Source organism: Setaria viridis, chromosome 2 (genome assembly GCF_005286985.2).
Source record: "Setaria viridis chromosome 2, Setaria_viridis_v4.0, whole genome shotgun sequence".
Classification (NCBI taxonomy): Eukaryota; Viridiplantae; Streptophyta; class Magnoliopsida; order Poales; family Poaceae; genus Setaria; species Setaria viridis.
Window position 1 is genome coordinate 14,294,261 of NC_048264.2, and position 19,858 is coordinate 14,314,118.

General features: G+C 45.1%; 1 protein-coding gene across 2 annotated transcripts; it reads right to left on the reverse strand.

The window, feature by feature from the left end:
- Positions 1-1,038: 1,038 nt before the first annotated feature.
- On the reverse strand, positions 1,039-10,171 carry LOC117842412 (uncharacterized). 2 transcript variants are annotated; one of them, XM_034722866.2, is made up of 10 exons: positions 9,991-10,171; positions 7,904-8,324; positions 7,593-7,729; positions 6,415-6,528; positions 6,265-6,333; positions 5,275-5,389; positions 3,960-4,120; positions 3,756-3,885; positions 2,021-3,301; positions 1,803-1,943 (listed from the first exon to the last, which is right to left on the reverse strand). In XM_034722866.2, exons 2-10 carry the CDS (start codon positions 8,216-8,218, stop codon positions 1,938-1,940), a joined length of 2,328 nt encoding a protein of 775 aa, XP_034578757.1. In that variant the 5' UTR covers positions 8,219-8,324; positions 9,991-10,171; the 3' UTR covers positions 1,803-1,937. The 2 variants fall into 2 exon arrangements, with proteins under 2 accessions (XP_034578755.1, XP_034578757.1); XM_034722864.2 differs by having other exon boundaries at positions 1,039-3,301.
- Positions 10,172-19,858: the final 9,687 nt, after the last annotated feature.

Here is a 19,858-nt window from a genome sequence, read left to right on the forward strand (position 1 = left end):
ATTCTAGATATCCTAATAGAAAAAAAATTCTTGCACCCTACAAGGGACAGAGGTATCATGTTTCTGAATGGCAGCATAAGCAGCATTCGGTGGGATTGAAAGAAGTGTTTAATCATGCACATTCATCCCTTAGAAATGTGATTGAGCGATCATTTAGAGTTCTAAAGATGAAGTGGCGCATTCTCTTGAATTTGCCCAGTTATCCAGTTAACAAGCAGTCCAAAATTATAGTTGCTTCTATGGACCTTCAAAAATTTCATAAGAGATAGTACCATACATGACGTGCATTTTGAACAGTATTTTGAGGAAGATGATGCTAATCCAACCCAACCTAGCATAGATGGTGGTGCTGCTGCTTTAGAAGATGACATATATGGGTGCATTTTGTGATGCTATTGTTGTCGCTATGGTTTCGTGATTCGTTATTGTACCCATGACGGATGTTTCCATATTAGATCGATCTATCATATGAATTTCATATTATTGTAATGCAATTTCTATTTAACAAACTCCAAAGACATTAGAATTATTATCTTCTCAGATTCACAACAAAAATGAGCTATTATCAGCTCTAGAAACATTCAGGTCAATTTACTAGTCAGGACAGACAATCAACACAAAATAATCAGAATTACCAAACACCTAGGATTCTCCAGGTTGCTGCCTTATCAGTTCTAGAAAAGCGTATAAAGAACCCTTATCCCTGCGGTGATCGACGAGCCGAGGGAACCGCCATGTCTTGAATCGGACGGAGTGACCCGAGTCTGCTTCACGTGAGCCCTGCTCGATCCAAGGCATTGTATGCACCACCACCCAAGTGTTGCAGGCGATTTAAAATTCTGTATCAGAAGAAATCGCACTAGTACCTCGCAATCAAAACGAAACCTGTATATTTGGAGCTGGCTACCTCATGATACCTAAAATCTCCACGACTGGACGTCTGGAACGGTGTGGCATGACTGGCATGCCAAGCAAAGCAAATTGAGAGAAAAATACAAACTTTTTAAAGGTGGTACACAAGTTAGGCAAGGCTCAAAATTGCCAACCCAATGCCTCGCCTGCCTTAGCGCTCAGATTAACCAACAAGCAGGCGGCGACGTGCCAGTAAAGATGTACAAAGGGGTGACATGAAACGCAATGTTAGAAAACACTGTAACCACATGGCCCGTGCGCCGAGAACCATCGCTAAGAACAACACAACCCCGCATCAGGTTTTAGTTTGCTGAGGGGCACTACAGAGGCAGCCTACACATGGAGATTGGGGCACAGCTTATTATCAAAGCAAATAAAAAAAGAAGAAAAATAGCTGGACAACCGCAAAAATGGGAATCATCAGCTCCTGACTCTCCAGATTCCCAGCGCCCATATTCGGGCAGGAATGGCACAAAATTACGTTCAGAAACCACCATTCAAGCAGCTCAAAACCACTACCATGTCAGTCATCAATAATGCTGGAAAACATTCTGTTCCAGCCTGCCCCCAATCTCCTTATTAACCAACTCAGGCAGCACCTACAGAGTTATCTGGTCCAGGGCCCTCGAAACGGCCTGTTTGTGATGTCAGGCAGCATTCCAGGACTCTGTTGTATGAAGTTTGTCCAATGCGACCCATCCAGAGAGCCTACAGGTGCTACCTGACTGCTCGTGCCACTGGCCACATTCTGGGTGTAGCCATACATGTCTGAAAATGGAAGGTTTGTGTCTTGACTCCTAGGCAGAAAATTTTGAGGCGGACAAACTTGATTCCTTGGTTCAAGGAGCTGGCTGGGGCTTGACCCACCATGTCCCACGTGTAATGATGGCTGCTTGTACTGAGATATGGCGCTGAACAGAGTTCCATGGGTGTTGCTTCCACTTGGCAAGGCCTCGGTTAAGCAGTTACCAGACTCCAACCCCGACAGATTATTGTTATGCGACTGACAACCATCAGCGAACCAGTTATACCTATGATCCATCGAAGCAAAAGCAGCATAAGAATGCTGTCCAGATATAGGAGGGTTTACTTTAGTTGGAAAACTCACATCAGCATAGATATCCTTGTGAAGTTGTCCATAGAGACAATTATCACTCTGATCAGTTAACTGCTGCTCCTGCAACGACCTGGGGAATGGAGCAGATTGAACCAAACGATTATTTGCCAATGAATGCAAACCAGTTGACTGTTCAATGCTATTTGCATGCTGAAGTGGGTAGGAGACTGCTCCAATGTCCTTCACCATCTGGAGCTGACCATTGCTCTGCAGATTTGAGAAGGGCTCAATAACTGATGATGGATTGTCCATTATGAACGCAGACGTGGTGAGTTGATCCTGCTGCTGACTTAAAACGCCATTATCCAAGTAAACTGAAGAACTCCGTTGCCCTGAAGAGAGATAAGGTTGTGTAATCTGTAAGTTACCTGAGCCATTAAACGTTATATTCTCTGGAGGATGATAATGGGACTGAAGAGGACCTGCCAACCGCCATCTGTTTTTTTCACCTTTTGTTACTTGGTCATTTAGATCCAGAAAACCTTCCACATGCATTTGTTCTCCAGAGGACTTAGGTATTAGTGAACAACTGTTTAATGGTATCATCATTACATTCTCAGTCTCTTCTTGATCCACAATTACAGTGTTCATTTTTGGATGACTCACTTCTGAAGAAATATTTGCACTACGGTCACAGTTGTGGTTCAAAACATCATGGCTGATGCTTTCCAGGTCCTGATCTTGCTCATGAGCATGAACTGATGGACCTTTGTAAGAAACTCCATCAAGATCTTCTAGTTGCAAATTTTCGCAGTCAAGAGTGTCAATATGTGTGCTTGTATTATTGATGGAGTTGATCCCTTGACTCTCTGAGCTATTATTGTTGTTAATGGTTGTACCTTTGCAGCTGATTTCTTGGATATCTTCACTGTTAACACCCAGGCCATCTTTACGCAATTTGATATCCGTGAGATCTTCATTCTGCTTGTCAGGGTTGTTGGCACAGCAGGAAGTGCTTTCATCTACACAGCTGACACCATTACGATCTTGCACATCAGAGTTTTGCTCACTCTCACTAGTAATATCTGTGCCCCTGACTACCATGAGATCATGATCTTCCACATTCCGACTGTCAATATTAAAAATACATGTTTCCATATACTTAGTCTGCTCATCATCCTGATCTTGAAGAGTGGTGCTCTGACCATCCCCACCTTGAAACATACTTTGAGGTGAGTGTTCTACCTGGCCATTTTGCAAAATTGGGCTACCATCATTTTCGCTAGCACCAGGTTGTCCTAGCTCGTTTGTAATGTCTGTTAACTGGTCTGCCTTCTCATCATAAACAAACATAAATAAACCATAATCACCTATTCGGTATTAAAAAATAAATTAAGATTGCTTGTTATGAAAATTTATTTCCATTAAGAAGATTACAACAACGTATAGTTTCTTAAGAAATGACAATGACCTTATACAAATAAGATAGCACTACAGAGCAATTCACCATTCATAATGAAATACTACCTAGTTCTTTCATACTAGATGCCTCTATTACAAATTCAGTATCTTTACTGTCATGGTATTCTCATCTATAGCATTAACATTGAATAGGAATTCTGCTGCACTGGTGAATGATATACATTGTAAAATGGCAAGATACATAACAGAAGTAAGCATGGACTGATATCATCCACTGTATTTTTTTTATACATTCAAGTATAGGACCTCTCTCGGGCACAAAACTAAGACTTAAGAATAAGAACTGAAGGACAAGTCACAGCACCTTTCTCAAGACAGACACATTCTTCTCTTCAAGCTCAAGGCCTAATAACTTTCTTGATTTCTCCATCAGTGCCTTCCTGTCCTTAAGAACCTCAAAAGCAGCAGGTAGATCATTGCACGACATGTTCAACCTGTTATGTAAATACTTCCTCATAAGAATAATGATCAACATAAGGTATACACAATAAATTAAAGCATTACTTACCAATGCTCACGCAGTCTCCTATGTTCATCCTCTAATAAAGCTCCATATGGTTTTACATGGGATTTATCAAGGCCACCAATTACACGTGAAACATGCTTGGTCTGAATGCCATCCCCAGATTGCTTCAGTCTCTTGATATGGTTTAGTTGTGTTCTACTAACCTGAAAAAAGTTACAACAGCAAAGGTACCACAGCATTCAGTAAAATACACCATAGTTGCTATTCAGCATTCTAAGGTCCTGTTTGTTTAAGATTATAGTCCATCTAGATCATATAAGCTGGATTATGGGTTATGGGTACAATGGTAAAATATCACATTGGGACCACAAATAATCTGAAATAAGCTAGCCTTAGGTAGCTTATTTCAGATTACTTGTGGTCCCATGATGGCCTTTTACTGTACTATCCTTCTTGGGTTATAATCCAACTTATATAATCTAGGAGGGAAACAAACAGGCCCTAAAAACGAATTAGATCATCTTCAAAAACACGTTCTTCAGTTATATATTTTGTAATTTATAATAATATCTTTTGATCATAGCCAGGCATAAAAAAAACACCATGAACAGTAGTCATTGTTGACAATCATTTTTCAGACTAGCGTCACATCCAATGATGCAGACTAATTTAGGAAATTCTGACTCTGTTCTACATCAAGTCCGCACAATAACACACCCCTCACACTATTCTTCATAAAACAATTACGAAAGAGGTGACAGCTAAGAGATAAAGCTACAGGATGGAAAAACAAATAAATTATACGGAAAATAACATATTCTATACGTGAGACAATGGAGCGCCCACATCAATCAGCTGTTAGAGGCAAGGTTTCTGAGGTGTCGCCTAGGTGTCCAGGCATGCCCCCAGCACCACAGAATGCCACAAGGTCCTAGTTACACCTTGTCGCCTAGGGCGTTGTCTAGGCATCCAGGTGTGCCCCCAAAGCCACAGTATGCCACAATACCTCAAAAAGACAAAAACCACTTAGCAGAGACACCCATAACTGAATACATGTACTGCACAAAGCTAAAAGCATGGACCAAATAAAAATTCCCTCCTTTTTCAGTTCAGCGATACCACATTTTTAAAACTAAAAGGCAAAAAGACTTCAATCAAATACACAAACAGAGGACCTAATTTTAGCAATATACTTCTTATTTCGCAGGCATACTAAATTGCAGGAAGAAATGCACATTACAGAGCTACATGTCTAGACAAAGACAACTGAGATCTCATTACTTTTTCTTAAAAAAGCTCCAATGGCCAAAGTTGAGCAAAAGTCATTGTCACCCTTCTTATGAGATAGCAATTTTACCTTGATGTATGACATAAACTTTGAAACATCAACTCTTTGTGCAACCTTCATGGGCATTCCACCCTTAGTAGCTTTCTGCTGCATAGCTACTTGCTTCTGATTACCAGGGTTATCCCTGCAAAAGCATAACAAACAGTGGCTTATCAATTAGTAAGTTATATAGAAATCTTATATTGAGTTAACTCTTTAGAATGCAGTATAGAATAGGTCAATGTTGGTTTGCACCACAATGAATGCTGGGTTTGTACTTGATATTCTCCTTCAAGTCGAAAAAACTAAAACTAGTAAGTTTAAGGGACCTTTATTATTAGATTTACATGAGAAAATTAAGTTCTTTAGTTCTTATAGCCACATCAGTTGAAATTGTCAATATGAATTGCCAGAAAGCTAAAGCAAGAGACAATGCAGCACTGAAACTCTATAAATCCACTACTCAATAATGAGGTCACTTGCCATGTGCCTACCAGCACTAACTTATCTAGAAAGCTTGTGTAACACATGCATATTCCAACTCAATACATCAGTCATCTGAAACTCCTGAAGACATGAACAGTCAAATGAAAAGGATGACTCCTTCTTAATGAAATGATATGCAGCTCTCCTGCGTGTTCAAGAAAAAAAGAAAAGGATGGCACCAAATACCATGCTACGTTGATCTTGCATACAAGTTATAGGTGGTACCATGGTGTACTAACCAAACAAGGGCACATCAAACAACCATGAGAAACAGTACGCATTCTAGTTGACTAGCAAGCAGTAGTAGTATGGCAAGGGATTCAGAAATATTCAAGAGCTTTAGACTACAGTCAAAACCAGCTTGGGGACACCATATGCACCATCATATTATGGCATTAGGCCTGTGAAAATTTTGACGAAATAAACCAATTTATGTAGATAATTCAACCCTATACTAAGGAACCAGAGCAGATCCTAAATAAATCACTGCATCACCCAAGAGTCAAGAGACAAATAATTGAAGCAAATCCCAACCTGAACAAATTCTCTATATCACCGCAGTTTAGCCATCTCTTCTTCCATTTCTTCAAGGTGTCAACCATGCTGCACATCCAGTTTGCAATTAATATCAAGGGATTGCCTAAATAGTAAACTTACAATGGACTTGCTCAGGTTTGGGCATACTTGGAATGATAATTAAGCAAGTTAACACGATATGCCTTCTCATCCTTTTTTATGTGCTTCTCCTTGTTAAGTATGGCATCCGGATGAATATCACCATAGCAAAGAGAAGATGACCTGTTCAATTATTCAATCAATGATCCACGTCAAAGAAACATATCAAGAGGTGAAAAAGGACTGTAGAAAAACTGATGGAAAGTTGAACAGACAATTTTAGGGCAATAGTATATTTGAAGAAGGGATTCCGGTATGGTATATTCTAGTTCAGCATTATTTACAGAGATAAACATGAGTGCATTAATGTATCTAACCGGGACTAACCTCAACATAGGATAATGGGAACCCTTAACTCAGCTTAGTGGTCTAGGTCAACATGCATTGTCCGCAGAAGATTGTATCAAAACTATCAGTGGCTTTTGATGTTTGATCTGAGCATATTCTTAAATTGCTAATTGTCCTACTTTAAAAAAAGTTGTTATGCAACGTGTAGCCGTGTAAGTACGTTAAGGTTTATGGGCGAGCAAGCCCTACAGGCAGTTTGGAGAGGCCGATTGACGATTGTGCTGTTCAAGCACACTACAAACAATAATTGTGCTGGTACTGTAGCAATGGACCCACACCCCCCGGGGAAAGACTGCTTGTCTATGAAGCTACATAAGATTAGATTAGAAGGTATATTGTTCCAGATTGTTATGATTGGATTCAATCTATTAGTTGCTTAGGGATCATCCCCCTCCCACTCCCTCTATATAAAGGGGTTGTCTATCAGTAATGAGGAAACCACGAATTAGAAGGGAAACCCTCAACCAGCTCCCCAGCCTCCATGTGTCGGCTCCAAGCCACCACAACCCTTCCCTCGCCAATTCTCGAAAACCCCTCCAAACAGCAAATCCTAAGCCCACAAAACATGTATTAGTTATCAAAAAGCACAATGATAGATCTAGTTGCCATTAGTTAAGCAGGACTTGTGGGAGGAAATAACGCAGATGTACCAATTTCGATACCCTACTTGATACTTTTTCACATACACTGGATTGGAAACAAGACAAGTAGCTCAAAACAGGAACGTTCAGAAAGTAATACAACCACATCACAATGAACAGAAGGAATAGATGTATGCATCTACAACCCTAGAAATGAAAATAAAAGGGGCATTAGGAATCAAATCATAGGGAACTTGCCAGCTGAGGAAAGGATTTCCAAAGTGATGATTTTTTCCTGTAAGCAACAAATGTACATTTTCTTCTGCATCAGTCTCACTTGGAAGAAATTGTTTGAGAAACTTTCTCTCAGTTTCTGTCAGACATGTAGACCATACCTACAATCAAGAACAAACTCTGTTTGTGTATATTAAAAAAAAAGAAGCACAGAATAGGGTGCTAACACCACCGAAATCGTGATATTACCAAGTCAAGACAACCATAGAAGATAAATAGAATCAACTTAAACAACAGATCATGGTAGATAAACTCAGAAGAAAAGATAGGCATACCTCATAGGATAGCACACCTCTCAGGCTCTCGAGAGAAAAAGTTTCTGGAGGAACATATGTAACATCAGCAAGGCCGGAACAATGTTCCTGGTTTTCTATGAAAGGAGCCAAGTCTGACCACAAAATTCCAACTTGTTCCTTTTCTGGCACAACTCTCCTCAGATATTGGTCCCATTTAAGACCAATATGAGGCTTCAAACTTACAAGACAATTGGATGAGTCAAATTTTGTTTTCTTCCCCGGCCTACATTGTTCTGAGTTAGTATAATTTATCTGTCGTTTCTTTTGCTTGCTTGCTGACATTCTACAGGTCATTTGATCATTTAACTGGAAGGCTGGAAACCCTGTATTTTTTGAATAACTCCTAAATCTTGCTTGAACCTTGATTTATTTCGGACGTCAAGACAACCATGTACAGCTCCTAAAACGGAACATATGTTGGTTAAATTAGATCTTCAGCTCAAAGAAAATGAGAACAAGGACACATAAATAGCTCAATTGATTGAATGGTGGAGCACCCGTTCCACAAACCAAAGCTAGTCTTTAAATTGTAAAAACTGCTATATAGAAGGCACATGATCATTGTAAGGCCAACAGAAAGAAATGAAGAAATGCTGAATTGCTGATAAAGATTTATTCATCTAAACAATAGTTAGCATGATCAACCACAATGGCACAATGTTCATTTAAACTGATATTAGTTAAAAATTGCAGTATGTTCCTAAACTTGCATACTGTTTTGCAAAGCTCCCTAGATTTGAATGTTATATCTGCAGATATTTGTTAGTTTGGTCATCATCACAGTTAAGTGTTAACTAACACAAATGGTTACTATATCTATACCAATTCTGGCTAAATCAAAAGAAAATAGAGCCAGGAGAAACTAGAATTATTCGATCTAATGACATGATTTGGTCATTTCCTCTTATTCATTTAATGGATATCTCAACACTATGGTAACTCAAGAATCTAAGTTATCATGGTTATTGAATTGCACATGACCAAAATCTTTATTTTCCATGACTATATGACTTCTCTGGATATGCGTGATACCAACAAAATGAAGCAATATGCTTTGTTATCATGCATCTTTCATCAGACATGGCAATTCATTCAGTCATTTTCAACTTTTGTTTTACATAACTAGCATTTTTAATCCACAACTACGATTTAAATCATTAATCTGGTAAGAAGGTAAATTAAGTACCACTTTCTAGCAAAGAAAAATCAAAATGTGTACATAATACCACAAAACCAAAAGGATATATTGCCAGTACAGCACATCCTTGCATTGAAGCAACCAAAAGGTGAGAAATTTGAGTCTGCTAAACAAAATCCTACTATGCAAAATGCGAAAAACATAAAAAAAAAACACCAGGGCTGCAAGTCCGGAGCTCTTAGCGTGCTATAAAAGAACCTAATCATACTACAGAAAGATGGATAAGTTAGTATAGTAGTCGGGACAGACCTAGGACATGGGTGTACACATGTACACCCCGATTAATTTTTTTAAAAAACGAAATAGTAGGCAAAATATATGTGAATCCTTGTATTGGGTCAGATCAGTGGCGGAGCACGCTCTAAATTTTAGGTGGGGCGAACATGCACGACAAAACTTGCACTAAAATAGATCATGTACACAATAAATCAGTCAATTCCTATTTCCCTGTTGCTAAAATAAATCAGCACATGACAAAAGGTGAAGGATTTAGTAATGCCTCCACATGCAACATTTGGGGCGAGGGCATGCACAGTCGAGGTTTAATGCGCCGGGCTGCCCCTGCCACCGCGGGCAATGGCGCCGCCGGCCGCGCCAGCCACAAGCCGCCCTCCACCCCGCCATTTGCTAACTGAGGAATCCGTCGGCCCTTCCCGCCGGTTGTCGTCCGCCGCCCGCGGCGCCCAGGCCGCCTCACCACGCCACCCTCGATCCGCCACCGCTGCCATGCCTACTGCCGCCGCCAGACGCTCCTCTAAGCCCGCCGGCCATGGAGCCCTCCCCCGACGACCCAGAACCGGAAACCCTAACCCAGCCATCACCCATGCCTCAATCCGAGAGAGGAATCAGGAGCAGGAGGAGGACCCACCTCGTCGCCGGCCGTCTACCACCACCCACCAGGGTTGGACGAGCACGAATCGTCGGAGGAGAGAAGAGAGGCAGTCCGCAGTCGACCACTGACGGAAGGCGCGGCTCGCCTAGTCGTCGCCGCCAAGAGGGGAGAAGGGATAAACGCCTGGATGGCAAACGTATGGCTATTTTTTTTCTTTTAAAAAAATTGCTCGTGACACCTTAGAAATTATTTCTCGGTCAGTTGGATTTTGTGACCGTCCGATGTGGAGCGTGGGGCCGTGACTTAGGGCTTGGCAGGTTGGGCTGAAATTGGTCTGGCCGTGGCTTTTCTTCGACTTGTCAGGTTGGAAAAACGTGGTTTCTCCTTATTGTTTAAGACCCTGTTTGGTTTGCTCCTGCTAGTCCCTCTTATGGCTCTAAAGTTTAGCCCTTTAGTCCCATGGGGTTGCTTAGGGGACTAAAAGGTACCTTGTAAATCCAGTACCCCTCATTAATGCTCTGTCCGTGACCAGGTCCCCCTCGCACCCCACCCGCCCGCTCCCAGCCCGCCAGCCGCTCCCGCCCGCCGGCCACCGCCCCGCCGTCGGCTAAATCAATTGCAGCTCCTCGTGCTTCGACGCCCGCGCCTCTCCTCTCCTACTCCGCGTACTTTGGTGGTCGCGCCCCTTCCTCCGCGCCGGGCGCCGGTGGCCGTGCCCCGCCATCATCCTCGCGTTGTGCGCCCACGGCCCCTCCCCTTCGTTCGCGCTAGGCACACATGGTCGGGGTCCCGCCCTCCTCCCCACCGGCATGCACCGGCAGGCGGCGAGCCCGTCCTCCCTCCTCACTGCGTCAGACGCCACCCCCTACGTCCTGCCTCCCTCGCCCTCACAACCGTCAGCACCAGGCGCCGCGGCAGCCTGCACCGCTTCCTTTGCCGCAGAGGCAGCGGCGGCGGGACGGAGCCCGTGGTGGCCGCGCGGCAAGAGGAGGATGACGACGTCAGGAGGCCGCTCTTGGGCGGCGGCCGGGGCCGCACGCTACGGGATCTGTTCATGGCGGGTGTGGGCGGCGCGGATCCTGGTGGCGGCGGGGGAGCGTGGTGAGGGAGTAGGAGGTTCAACACGGCGTGGCTACCATAGTGGCGGCGACACGCGATAGGAGGAGGAGTGCGGCCATGGATTTGGGGCTTAGCAATGGAGGAGTGGGAGAAGGAAAAGGGTAGGGCAGCCATGATTAGGGGCAAGTTGGTCATTATTCATCTCATTTAATGCCCTTTAGTCCCTAGAACCAAACAGGGTGGCACTAAACTGAAGCGTCCCCACATAAGTAGAGACTAAATGTGATACAAATATCAGTCCCAGGAGGCTGATAACACATTTATTCAACAGATGGTTCAAAAACCGTACAACTCCCGAAGGAGTGGGCAAACAAGGCACACCCAAAGGAGAAACAAACCAACAACGATACAGATCCAAGTTGCAATCCAGTCGGACCCCAGGCTGCAATCGGAACTAAGCGATAGCGGAAGCATTCTGCAAAGGCCAACACCACAGGCAGCGTTGGGTGTGGAAGCGACCTCTTACTCGAAATCCTCGGCGACGAAGTCCGGGTCTTCCTCTGAGCAACAAAACAAGGGTGAGTACAAAAGTACTCAACAAGTCCAACCCCAACCACGGAGGAGGATACAAGCAAGAATATGCACAGGATATAATAAGGATAAGGCTAAGGTTTATTTGTAGTAAAGCTAGATTTTAACACATGCAAGGGTTCATTTTCAAAAGAGTTTACACAAAGCATTTCTTTTAGTAACCGAATCATTAGTGGGGTTGACCCTACACAAAGGATCCAAGTTTTAATGCTACCGGACTCCGCGTCCGCAATAGCTCACAGTACAACTGCCGGACACTTCCGAAGTCCAACACACGCCCTGAAAATCATCCATGTCCAAGTACTAGTTATGTGACCAAGCCGTAACTCGTCCAATGCTGTGGACACGGCTACCCGAATAGGTTTTAACTTTGCAGAGGTTGTACACTTTTCCGACAATTAGGGTACCGTAGCACGATCACCTTAGTGCCGGTGCAGATCCTATCAAAGCCATTACCCACCTTAGCTAAGACTCAATAGACAACACGGAAGCAACCAAAGGGTTAAGGACCTACCAATGAGGTCTTAACCGGGATCTAAGTTCACACAGTTCTTACTCCTTCTCTATGGTCTTCCGTTGCTCACTAGCTCTCCTGATGGCTAACAGACTAGCTAGTGGGATTTATGCTAAGCCGTTGCCGCATACAACAGTCGAGTGGTTGTACGATGGTTGGTTAGGCAAGATGAAACATCAACTCGGTCCTTAATTTGTGACAAGATGGATATCTCCAACCTTGCTCAACCACAAAGGTACGAGCCCAACTTATTAGCATTTCACACAAGAAACATCCATCCATCTCATCTAGGCATTTCTTTCCTTTATTTCCAGAAACCCATTTTCCCTTTCAAAAACACTCACACATTTCTTCTTTAACAAAACACATTATAGTCATGATTGAGCAGTAATTATCATCCAAACAAAGCAAGTCATATTTAGAGATAAATATAGGACAATCAAGGAATAATCATAACAATCAAGGGGTGGCAATCCAACCATGTTTCAGTGGTAAAACAATATACGATTTATAAAACAGGTCAATAGGTTGTGTTTGAAAAATTAGGATAAATATGCATCAAAGGGTGAGATTGGACTTGCCGTCCTCAAAGCCTTCCGGGAGTTCCTGGTCAAGGTGCCGGTCTTCGAGCTTGGGTTCACGGTCAAACTCCTCCTTGTGCTCCTCCTCGGGTACTCCGCGATCTACGGCACACACAATCGGGCACATAATAAATAAAAGAAAATTAAAGCTTTACCCGTCGAGCTCGAACAGAGAACGCGAACGGAAAATAGAAGGAATGAGTATTTTCATGAAATTTAGAGATGACTCGGTGGAAGTATATTGGAGGATGCCATGGTCGAATTTGGGATTAATCGGAGGTAGTTTCGCGCATGAAATGACGAGATAACCGTGTATTAGGGGCTTAAAATAAGGTTTAGGACTAAACTGCGAGAACCACGGACCTATTCGCGAATATTTCTGGAAGGTGGAAGGGATATTCGTGAGAGAACTCTGAGAGGTGGGAGGGCTGGTTTATGAATAGGGAAAAGGAGGGGGTTAGATTGAAATTGGGGGGAATTTTTCCCCTTCTTCTTCCGGCGCATGAGCACAGGGAGGTGGGGGGCAAATCCGGTGGCGGGCCAGCCGGCCAAGCTCGCCTGCGGCAAGGCCGGGCGGCGGGGAAGGCGGAGGAAGATGTGGGGGACCCATTTTGGCCCTCACCTTAGGCGGATGGTGACGGGAGAGGGGGCGCCGGTGGTGGACAGGGAGGCGGTGGTGGTCGGCCTTGCGGCGACACGCAGGGGCGGTGAAGCAGGGGGTGGCGAGCTGGGAGGTGAGGGTGAGGTGGTGGGGAGGGACGGCCGGGCCTTGGCCCTTTTATAGCCGGTGGGAGGGGGCGGGTGACGGCCGGAGGCGTTAATGGCGACCGCGATTCCCGGTCGATGGCATGGTGGACTGGAGCTCCACGTGGACAGCGTGGCGGGGCCGGGCTCGGGCGGCGAGGAGCACAAGGGGTGCACAGCAACAGTGGCTGGTGTGGGGAGGCGTGCTAGGGGAGGGCGGCGTGGCGTGCGGCAGGGGCGGCGACCAGCGCGCGGCAAGGTGTCGGTCGGGCGGCGTGCGGGGCGTGCGGTGTGTGGGGCTAGGGCGAGCGGTAGGGGCGGCCTGGGCGAGCGGGCGCGGGGTCGGGGTGGCGTGTGGCAGTGGCGCGGGTGGGCCAGGTGCCAGGTGCCAGGAGGAAAGGAGGCGGACGAAGAAAGAAGAAGAAAGAAGGAAGAAGGAAGAAAGAGAAGGAAGAAAGAGACGGAAGAAAAAGAGAAGGGAAAAAGGAGAAGGGGAAAAAGAAAAAAGAAAAGAGAGGGAGAGTCGGCGAAAAATGTGGAAACGGTCGGGCACGCGTGACGGATTTTGATGGGCACACGGTGAAATTTGCGGAGGAAGTAAAGGTGGTTACCGGCGTTGGGTGCCGGGACGGTGAAGTCGCTGGGAAGGAAAGGATTTTCGGGAGCTCAACGGTCAAAAGATTTTGAAGATGAATTTTTAGCGGATGATTTAAGTTTGTAAATTTTACGGATGTTACATAAACTTTAGTCCCTGACTAAATGGGAGTTTAGTCCCTAAAGATAAGCAAGGGCAAACCAAATGGACCCTAAAATGGATAAAAAGATGAAATGTCCAAACCACCCTTATCTTTTTTTTTCTTTTCCCCTCTTTTCTTTCTATTTCCTTTCCTTCTTTCATTTTCTCTTTCTTCCTCTTTTTACCCGGGTGTTTGTTTTTTCCTCCTTATCCCATCCCCGCCATCCAGCGCCTCCGTCTAGCGCCGCCACCTATACGCCACCAAGGGTCGCGGCTTGGCGCCATGGTCGTTGCTAGTATGCCTTAGCACCCACCACCGATAGCCTCGAGCCTGCATCCCAGCGCGCACCGCAGGCCCGCGCCTCTGCTCCCAGCGCCGCTCAAGCCTCATCCACGTCGTCATCGCCATCCGCCCCACGTTGACCAGCCACGCCCATGCCGTCATCACCTTCGGGCTCCACCTCCTCCTTTCTACCCCCGCCAGCTGCCTGCTCCACCTGGGGGCCCTCCTGGGGACAAGGATGGCATCTGATGGGGAGAAGCCATAGGGAACCAATTTTTTGGACTTCCTCTCCCTATGATGGTCTCAGTCAACGGGTTTCAACGGGCTTCATCAGCGAAGCTATTCTCAGAACTCGCGTTTGGTATAGCTCCTTCAGAAGCCGGTGGAGAAGCCATGCCAAATGGGGCCTTATACTCCCACTGTTTCAGATTGGAGATCGTTTTGACTTTTTATAGGTTTATATATGTTTGACTTTTGACTATATTTAGGTGCAACAAACATCTATGCACCTAGAAAAGCTAAAACGACTTACAATTTCGGACGGAGGGAGTACATGTTTGGATGTTGTTGTTGGTTACAAAATGCCAAAACAATAGAGGGTGGCTCTAGAACAAGGCACTTGTCCAAAAAGCTTCTAGGGGACTGAGTGACTAGAATGTTGTGTCTTGAGTGAACCCAGGACTCATCTATTTATAGCCTCAATGGGCCGAGCCTTTTTGGGTAGAAGACCCTTCTACCGTCGGTACGATTGATATGAACCCGCTAGGGTTGATTCCCGATCTTTCGATAAGAGGCGTGGGATAACTCGATTGGTCGATGGCGACGACGTTCACGGCCCGACTACAGCCTTCCAAGCTATGCCTTAGCAACCGATACACTAACTCCAATGGCTGTCGCGATCTTGTGGAGCGCGTCACCCGGCCACTAGGGCACTCGTCCTGCAAGCAATCGAAGAACAAGCAAGAACAAGTAGAACAAACAACTCGATTGCAAATATGGAGATGAAAACCAATCTGAAATCATAAAGTTGGGGTTCTGAATCGAGTAGAACGGATGGTCTAGTCGACACACGTGTCTACAAGGAAGTAGCGATGTCTAAACTTTCAACAAAACAAAACCCAATCTGTTTGTGGTAGCTCTAATCCTTATTAATACCTAGGAGGATGACCAAGGGGCGTTGGGGTCGTGCTCCAACCCTAGGACATGTCCCTAATGGACCAAACTTGATACATGGCCCATTGGGCCAAAATAAGGTGACGCATCACCTCTGGACAGAAAACCTCGGTAGTATTTCGGTGATTGCGGCCAACTCAGAATAGATATGGATATGAGTCCAGATCCATATGAAAATAGACTTCATAAGCATTCCAAGGAGTACTTGAACGCCTAAAACGGAGTCTGGATGAGGTCGTGGCAGCCGTTGGAAGTTGGCACAGAGCTGCAGTTCGAATCCAGCCCCAAAACGTGTTGGATTGGAACTCTTTCTTTCCTTAGCCCAAAAGTGACGTGGTGGCCTGATGGAGGATGTTGGGAATACTTGGACTTGGCCCACAATCTACTTCTTTGGTCCTCCATGCCTTCCATGTGTGTTTAACACTATTTTTGATCCACGTATGTATTTCTGAAATGGACAACGAACACACATCATGGTGCAACATCAATTCATCAAATGTATCAAATGCAATCATGGTAAAGAATTGTTTTACCTGTGAATCAAAAGTTACTAATGTGGTTGTATCCGAGCAGGTTATGTCCTCATCAACGATCCCCTCGACCGGTGGCATCCCTTTTAGGGGTATCTTGGTCTATACCCTATTTCTCCGTGGTTCGAAGGTCTTCTGTACCTAGGGCGGACGTGGCCGCCTCATACGAAGACTTTCCGTACTGGGGGCCGGTACAGCCGACACATCCCTAAGGTTGACGCGCACCCACCCCCACCATGCTAGTGGGTCAAGTGGTGAGGCCCCCACCTGTGACGACCTCTGTAGGCGAGATGGGGAGGCGCGGTTCCGAGGTGATTTTCGAAATCCATGGAGGAGTCCCATCTGGTGCGTGGCACAACTCATCGGGCTGAGGCTACCGTCTATGGTTGTAAGCCTCGAGAGAGATTGAGGGCCTCCTCTCTCTCTCTCTCTCTTCCGAGTTCGGGGGACCCCTAAATGCCTAGGGGTTCTCCGACCCCTAGTGTCCCTTGGGCCCGTGATCCGTGGCCATTTCCCCAACATCAGCCCTTTCATGATGGACGCCGGGTGGTGGTACGTGGCGTTCGCTGGGACCTTTATGGTCGAGTGACTCTGACTCCAGCTTTCTATGGTCCCCGGAGCACCGAGGGTCCAAGGAGGATGTTTTTTGGGGTCCACCCACTCCGGGGCCCATGCATAGGACGGCATAGGCCTAGGTTTGTGAGATGTGGAAATATTCACCGTCGGAATCCCAACGGGTGGCGCGGTTCATTAGATGGGGCTCGCGGAGCTGTTCTAGCGGCCCGCTTCATGGCTCGTGCCGCCAAGGGCGCGCTGTTCTAGGTGCCTTGCCAATTCTTCTTTATGATCGTCCTTGAGATCTGCTTCCGTAACCTCGATGACATTGTCTTCGGAGATTTCGGCGGCTTTTGACATGTTGGATGTTGTGTTGGTCCCACTGGGCATGCTAAAAGTGTGTTGGCGCTAAAAATCGGCTGATGACCTTCAGCATCAGACACACGATCCGAGAGAATCTGCTTAGCTCCTGTTCGGGTGATCGCCCTGGTGCGGTTCGCGCAGCGTGCCAGCCAATCTGACCTGTTCATTGACAAGAAAAGAAATGTATTAAATCCCAGGGGTTTCGATCAGCTAAAGTTCCGATCTATCTCAAAAAGCATATAAGCAAATCGGCCAATTTGCTATGAAGATGACCGGCTATAGAACAGCTGACAATCACGCAGCGATTGTAAAGAATCTACTAGAGCAGACCAGAGAACACTACGAAGCAACACTTGAAATAGATCTAATCAGCTGTATGATGATAAATAAAAATAACAGTAATAAAGCCGACAGTTCAAATCTCAAGCTGGATAATTGATGATAAAACTAAAGCAATAGATAAACCTATAATTCTAGTTAATATCGATAACTTGTAAATAAATCTAAACGAAACGACAGTGATGCGCCCAAAGTTAAAGATTAGATATTACTCGATAAACGGAACTTACAGAATCAGCCAGAGATCGTGTCGATGCAGCCCTGCCAACCCGTACGAACTCGTGAAAGAAAAACATATATTGGCGAAGTCGCCGACTTGGAAGTAAAGTACGATGAAAAAGTAGATTGTTTGTATTGATTGATGTGTTGTTTTTACAATCTCTAAAGATGGCTATTTATAACCTGTTACGACTGATTTCCTAACCGACTAGGATCTATCTCTAATTTTAAACGAAAATGAATATTTACAAACACAACTCGTATCGGAGTTGGTTATCATACTCCCACGGGCCAATCTTTCTCTATCTTCATTTTCTGGCCCACCTTAAGCCCATATTGGCCCAGACGCTCCAGCCTTCCAATCGGCCGACCTCCACCAACTCCGTCTACCAATCGCTCGAAACACTGTAGCGCCAATCGGCCGATTCCCAATCGTAACCTTTTAATCCGCCGCATCGGCCAATCCTTTCCTCTCTTGACGCTGATCGAAAACGTGTCAAAATCTAGCGTCAATAACAGGATATAGCAAGGGTAGGGTTTATTTGCCATAAAGCTACGTTTTTTCAACACATGCAAGGGTTCATTTTTAAAAGAGTTTTCGCAAAGCATTTCTTTTAGTATCTGAATCATTAAGGGGGGTAATCCTACACAAAGGATCCGAGTTTTAATGCTACCGGACTCCCCGTCCGCAGTAGCTCACGGCACAACTACCGGACACTTCCAAAATTCAACACACGCCATAAAAATCACCCATCTCTAATCACTAGTTATGTGACTAAGCCGTAACTCGTCCAATGCCGTGGACACGGCTACCCGGATAGGTTTTAACTCTGCAGAGGTTGTGCACTTTTCCCACAAGTAGGGCAGCACGAATACCTTAGTGTCGGTGCAAATCCTAACAAAGCCATTACCCACCTTAGCTAAGACTCACTAGTCAACACAGAAGCAACCAAGAGGTTAACGACCTACCAACGAGGTCTTAACTAGGACCTAAGTCACAAAGATCTTACTCCTTTTTCCATGGTCTCCCGCTGCTCACCAGCTCTCTTGATGACTAGTAGACTAGCTTGTGGGATTTATGCTAAGCCGTTGCCACATACAACGGTCGAGTGGTTGCACGATGGATTCGGTTAGGCAAGATGACACATCAACTCGATCCTTAACCATGGCAAGATGGATATCTCCCAACCTTGCTCAACCACAAAGGTACGAGCCCAACTTATTGGCATTTCACACAAGAAACACACATCCATCTCATCTAAGCATGTTTTTCCTTCATTTCCAAAAAACCATTTTCCCAGTTTAAAACACTCACACCTTTACTCTTTAACAAAACACAATGTAGTCATGGTTGAATTGAGTAACAAGGTCCTAAGCATTCCAGCAGTAATTATCATCCAAACAGAGCAAGTCATTGTTGACGCCGGATTTCGTCATCAGTAGAATCGGCGCCAGGGAGGAAAGAAGTCGAAGAAGTACGGTTGGGAATCGGTCAAAAGGTGCTATAATGCGGAATTGGTCGGTAGCTTTTACTTCGCTTCAGGGTGAATGCGCCAGATTCCCAATCGGCAATCCTTTGCCGATAAGAAATCGGCCGATCAGGAAGATGGACTAAGATGGGCCTGTATGGGCTTGGAAAGATGGAAGGATAAGGTAGAGGTCAGCCCACGAAGCGTGGGGTAACTAGTTTAGCACGGATTGTGCTTGTAGATATTTGTTTTCTGTTTGAATTAGAGATAGAGTTCTAGTCGGTTAAGAAGATTATTTGTACGGGGCTATAAATAGCTACCCTTTGTAAATCTGTAAACACAACAATCAATCAATACAACAAGTTACTTTCTTCTTCGTACTTACTTTCGAGCAGGCGACTTCGCCATCACTTTTTCTTCTCACGAGTTCGTGCGGGTTGGCAGGGCTGCATCATCTTGATCTCCGGCCGATTCTGTAAGTTCCGTTTATCGAGTAATATCTAAGCCTTAACTTCCGGCGCATCGCTGTTGTTTCGTTTAGATTTATTCATCAGTTATCGATATCAACTAGATTCATAGGTTTTTACCTGTTTTCCTAGTTTTTATCACCAGATATCCCGCTAGGAATCGGTAGTATCGGCTTTCATTATTTTCTGTCGTTAAATCTGTTGCCGATTAGATCTTTTCCTAGTGCTGTTTTCATAAGCTTTGTACCGATTGCTTTAGTATTTTTTCTGTCTACAAGGCT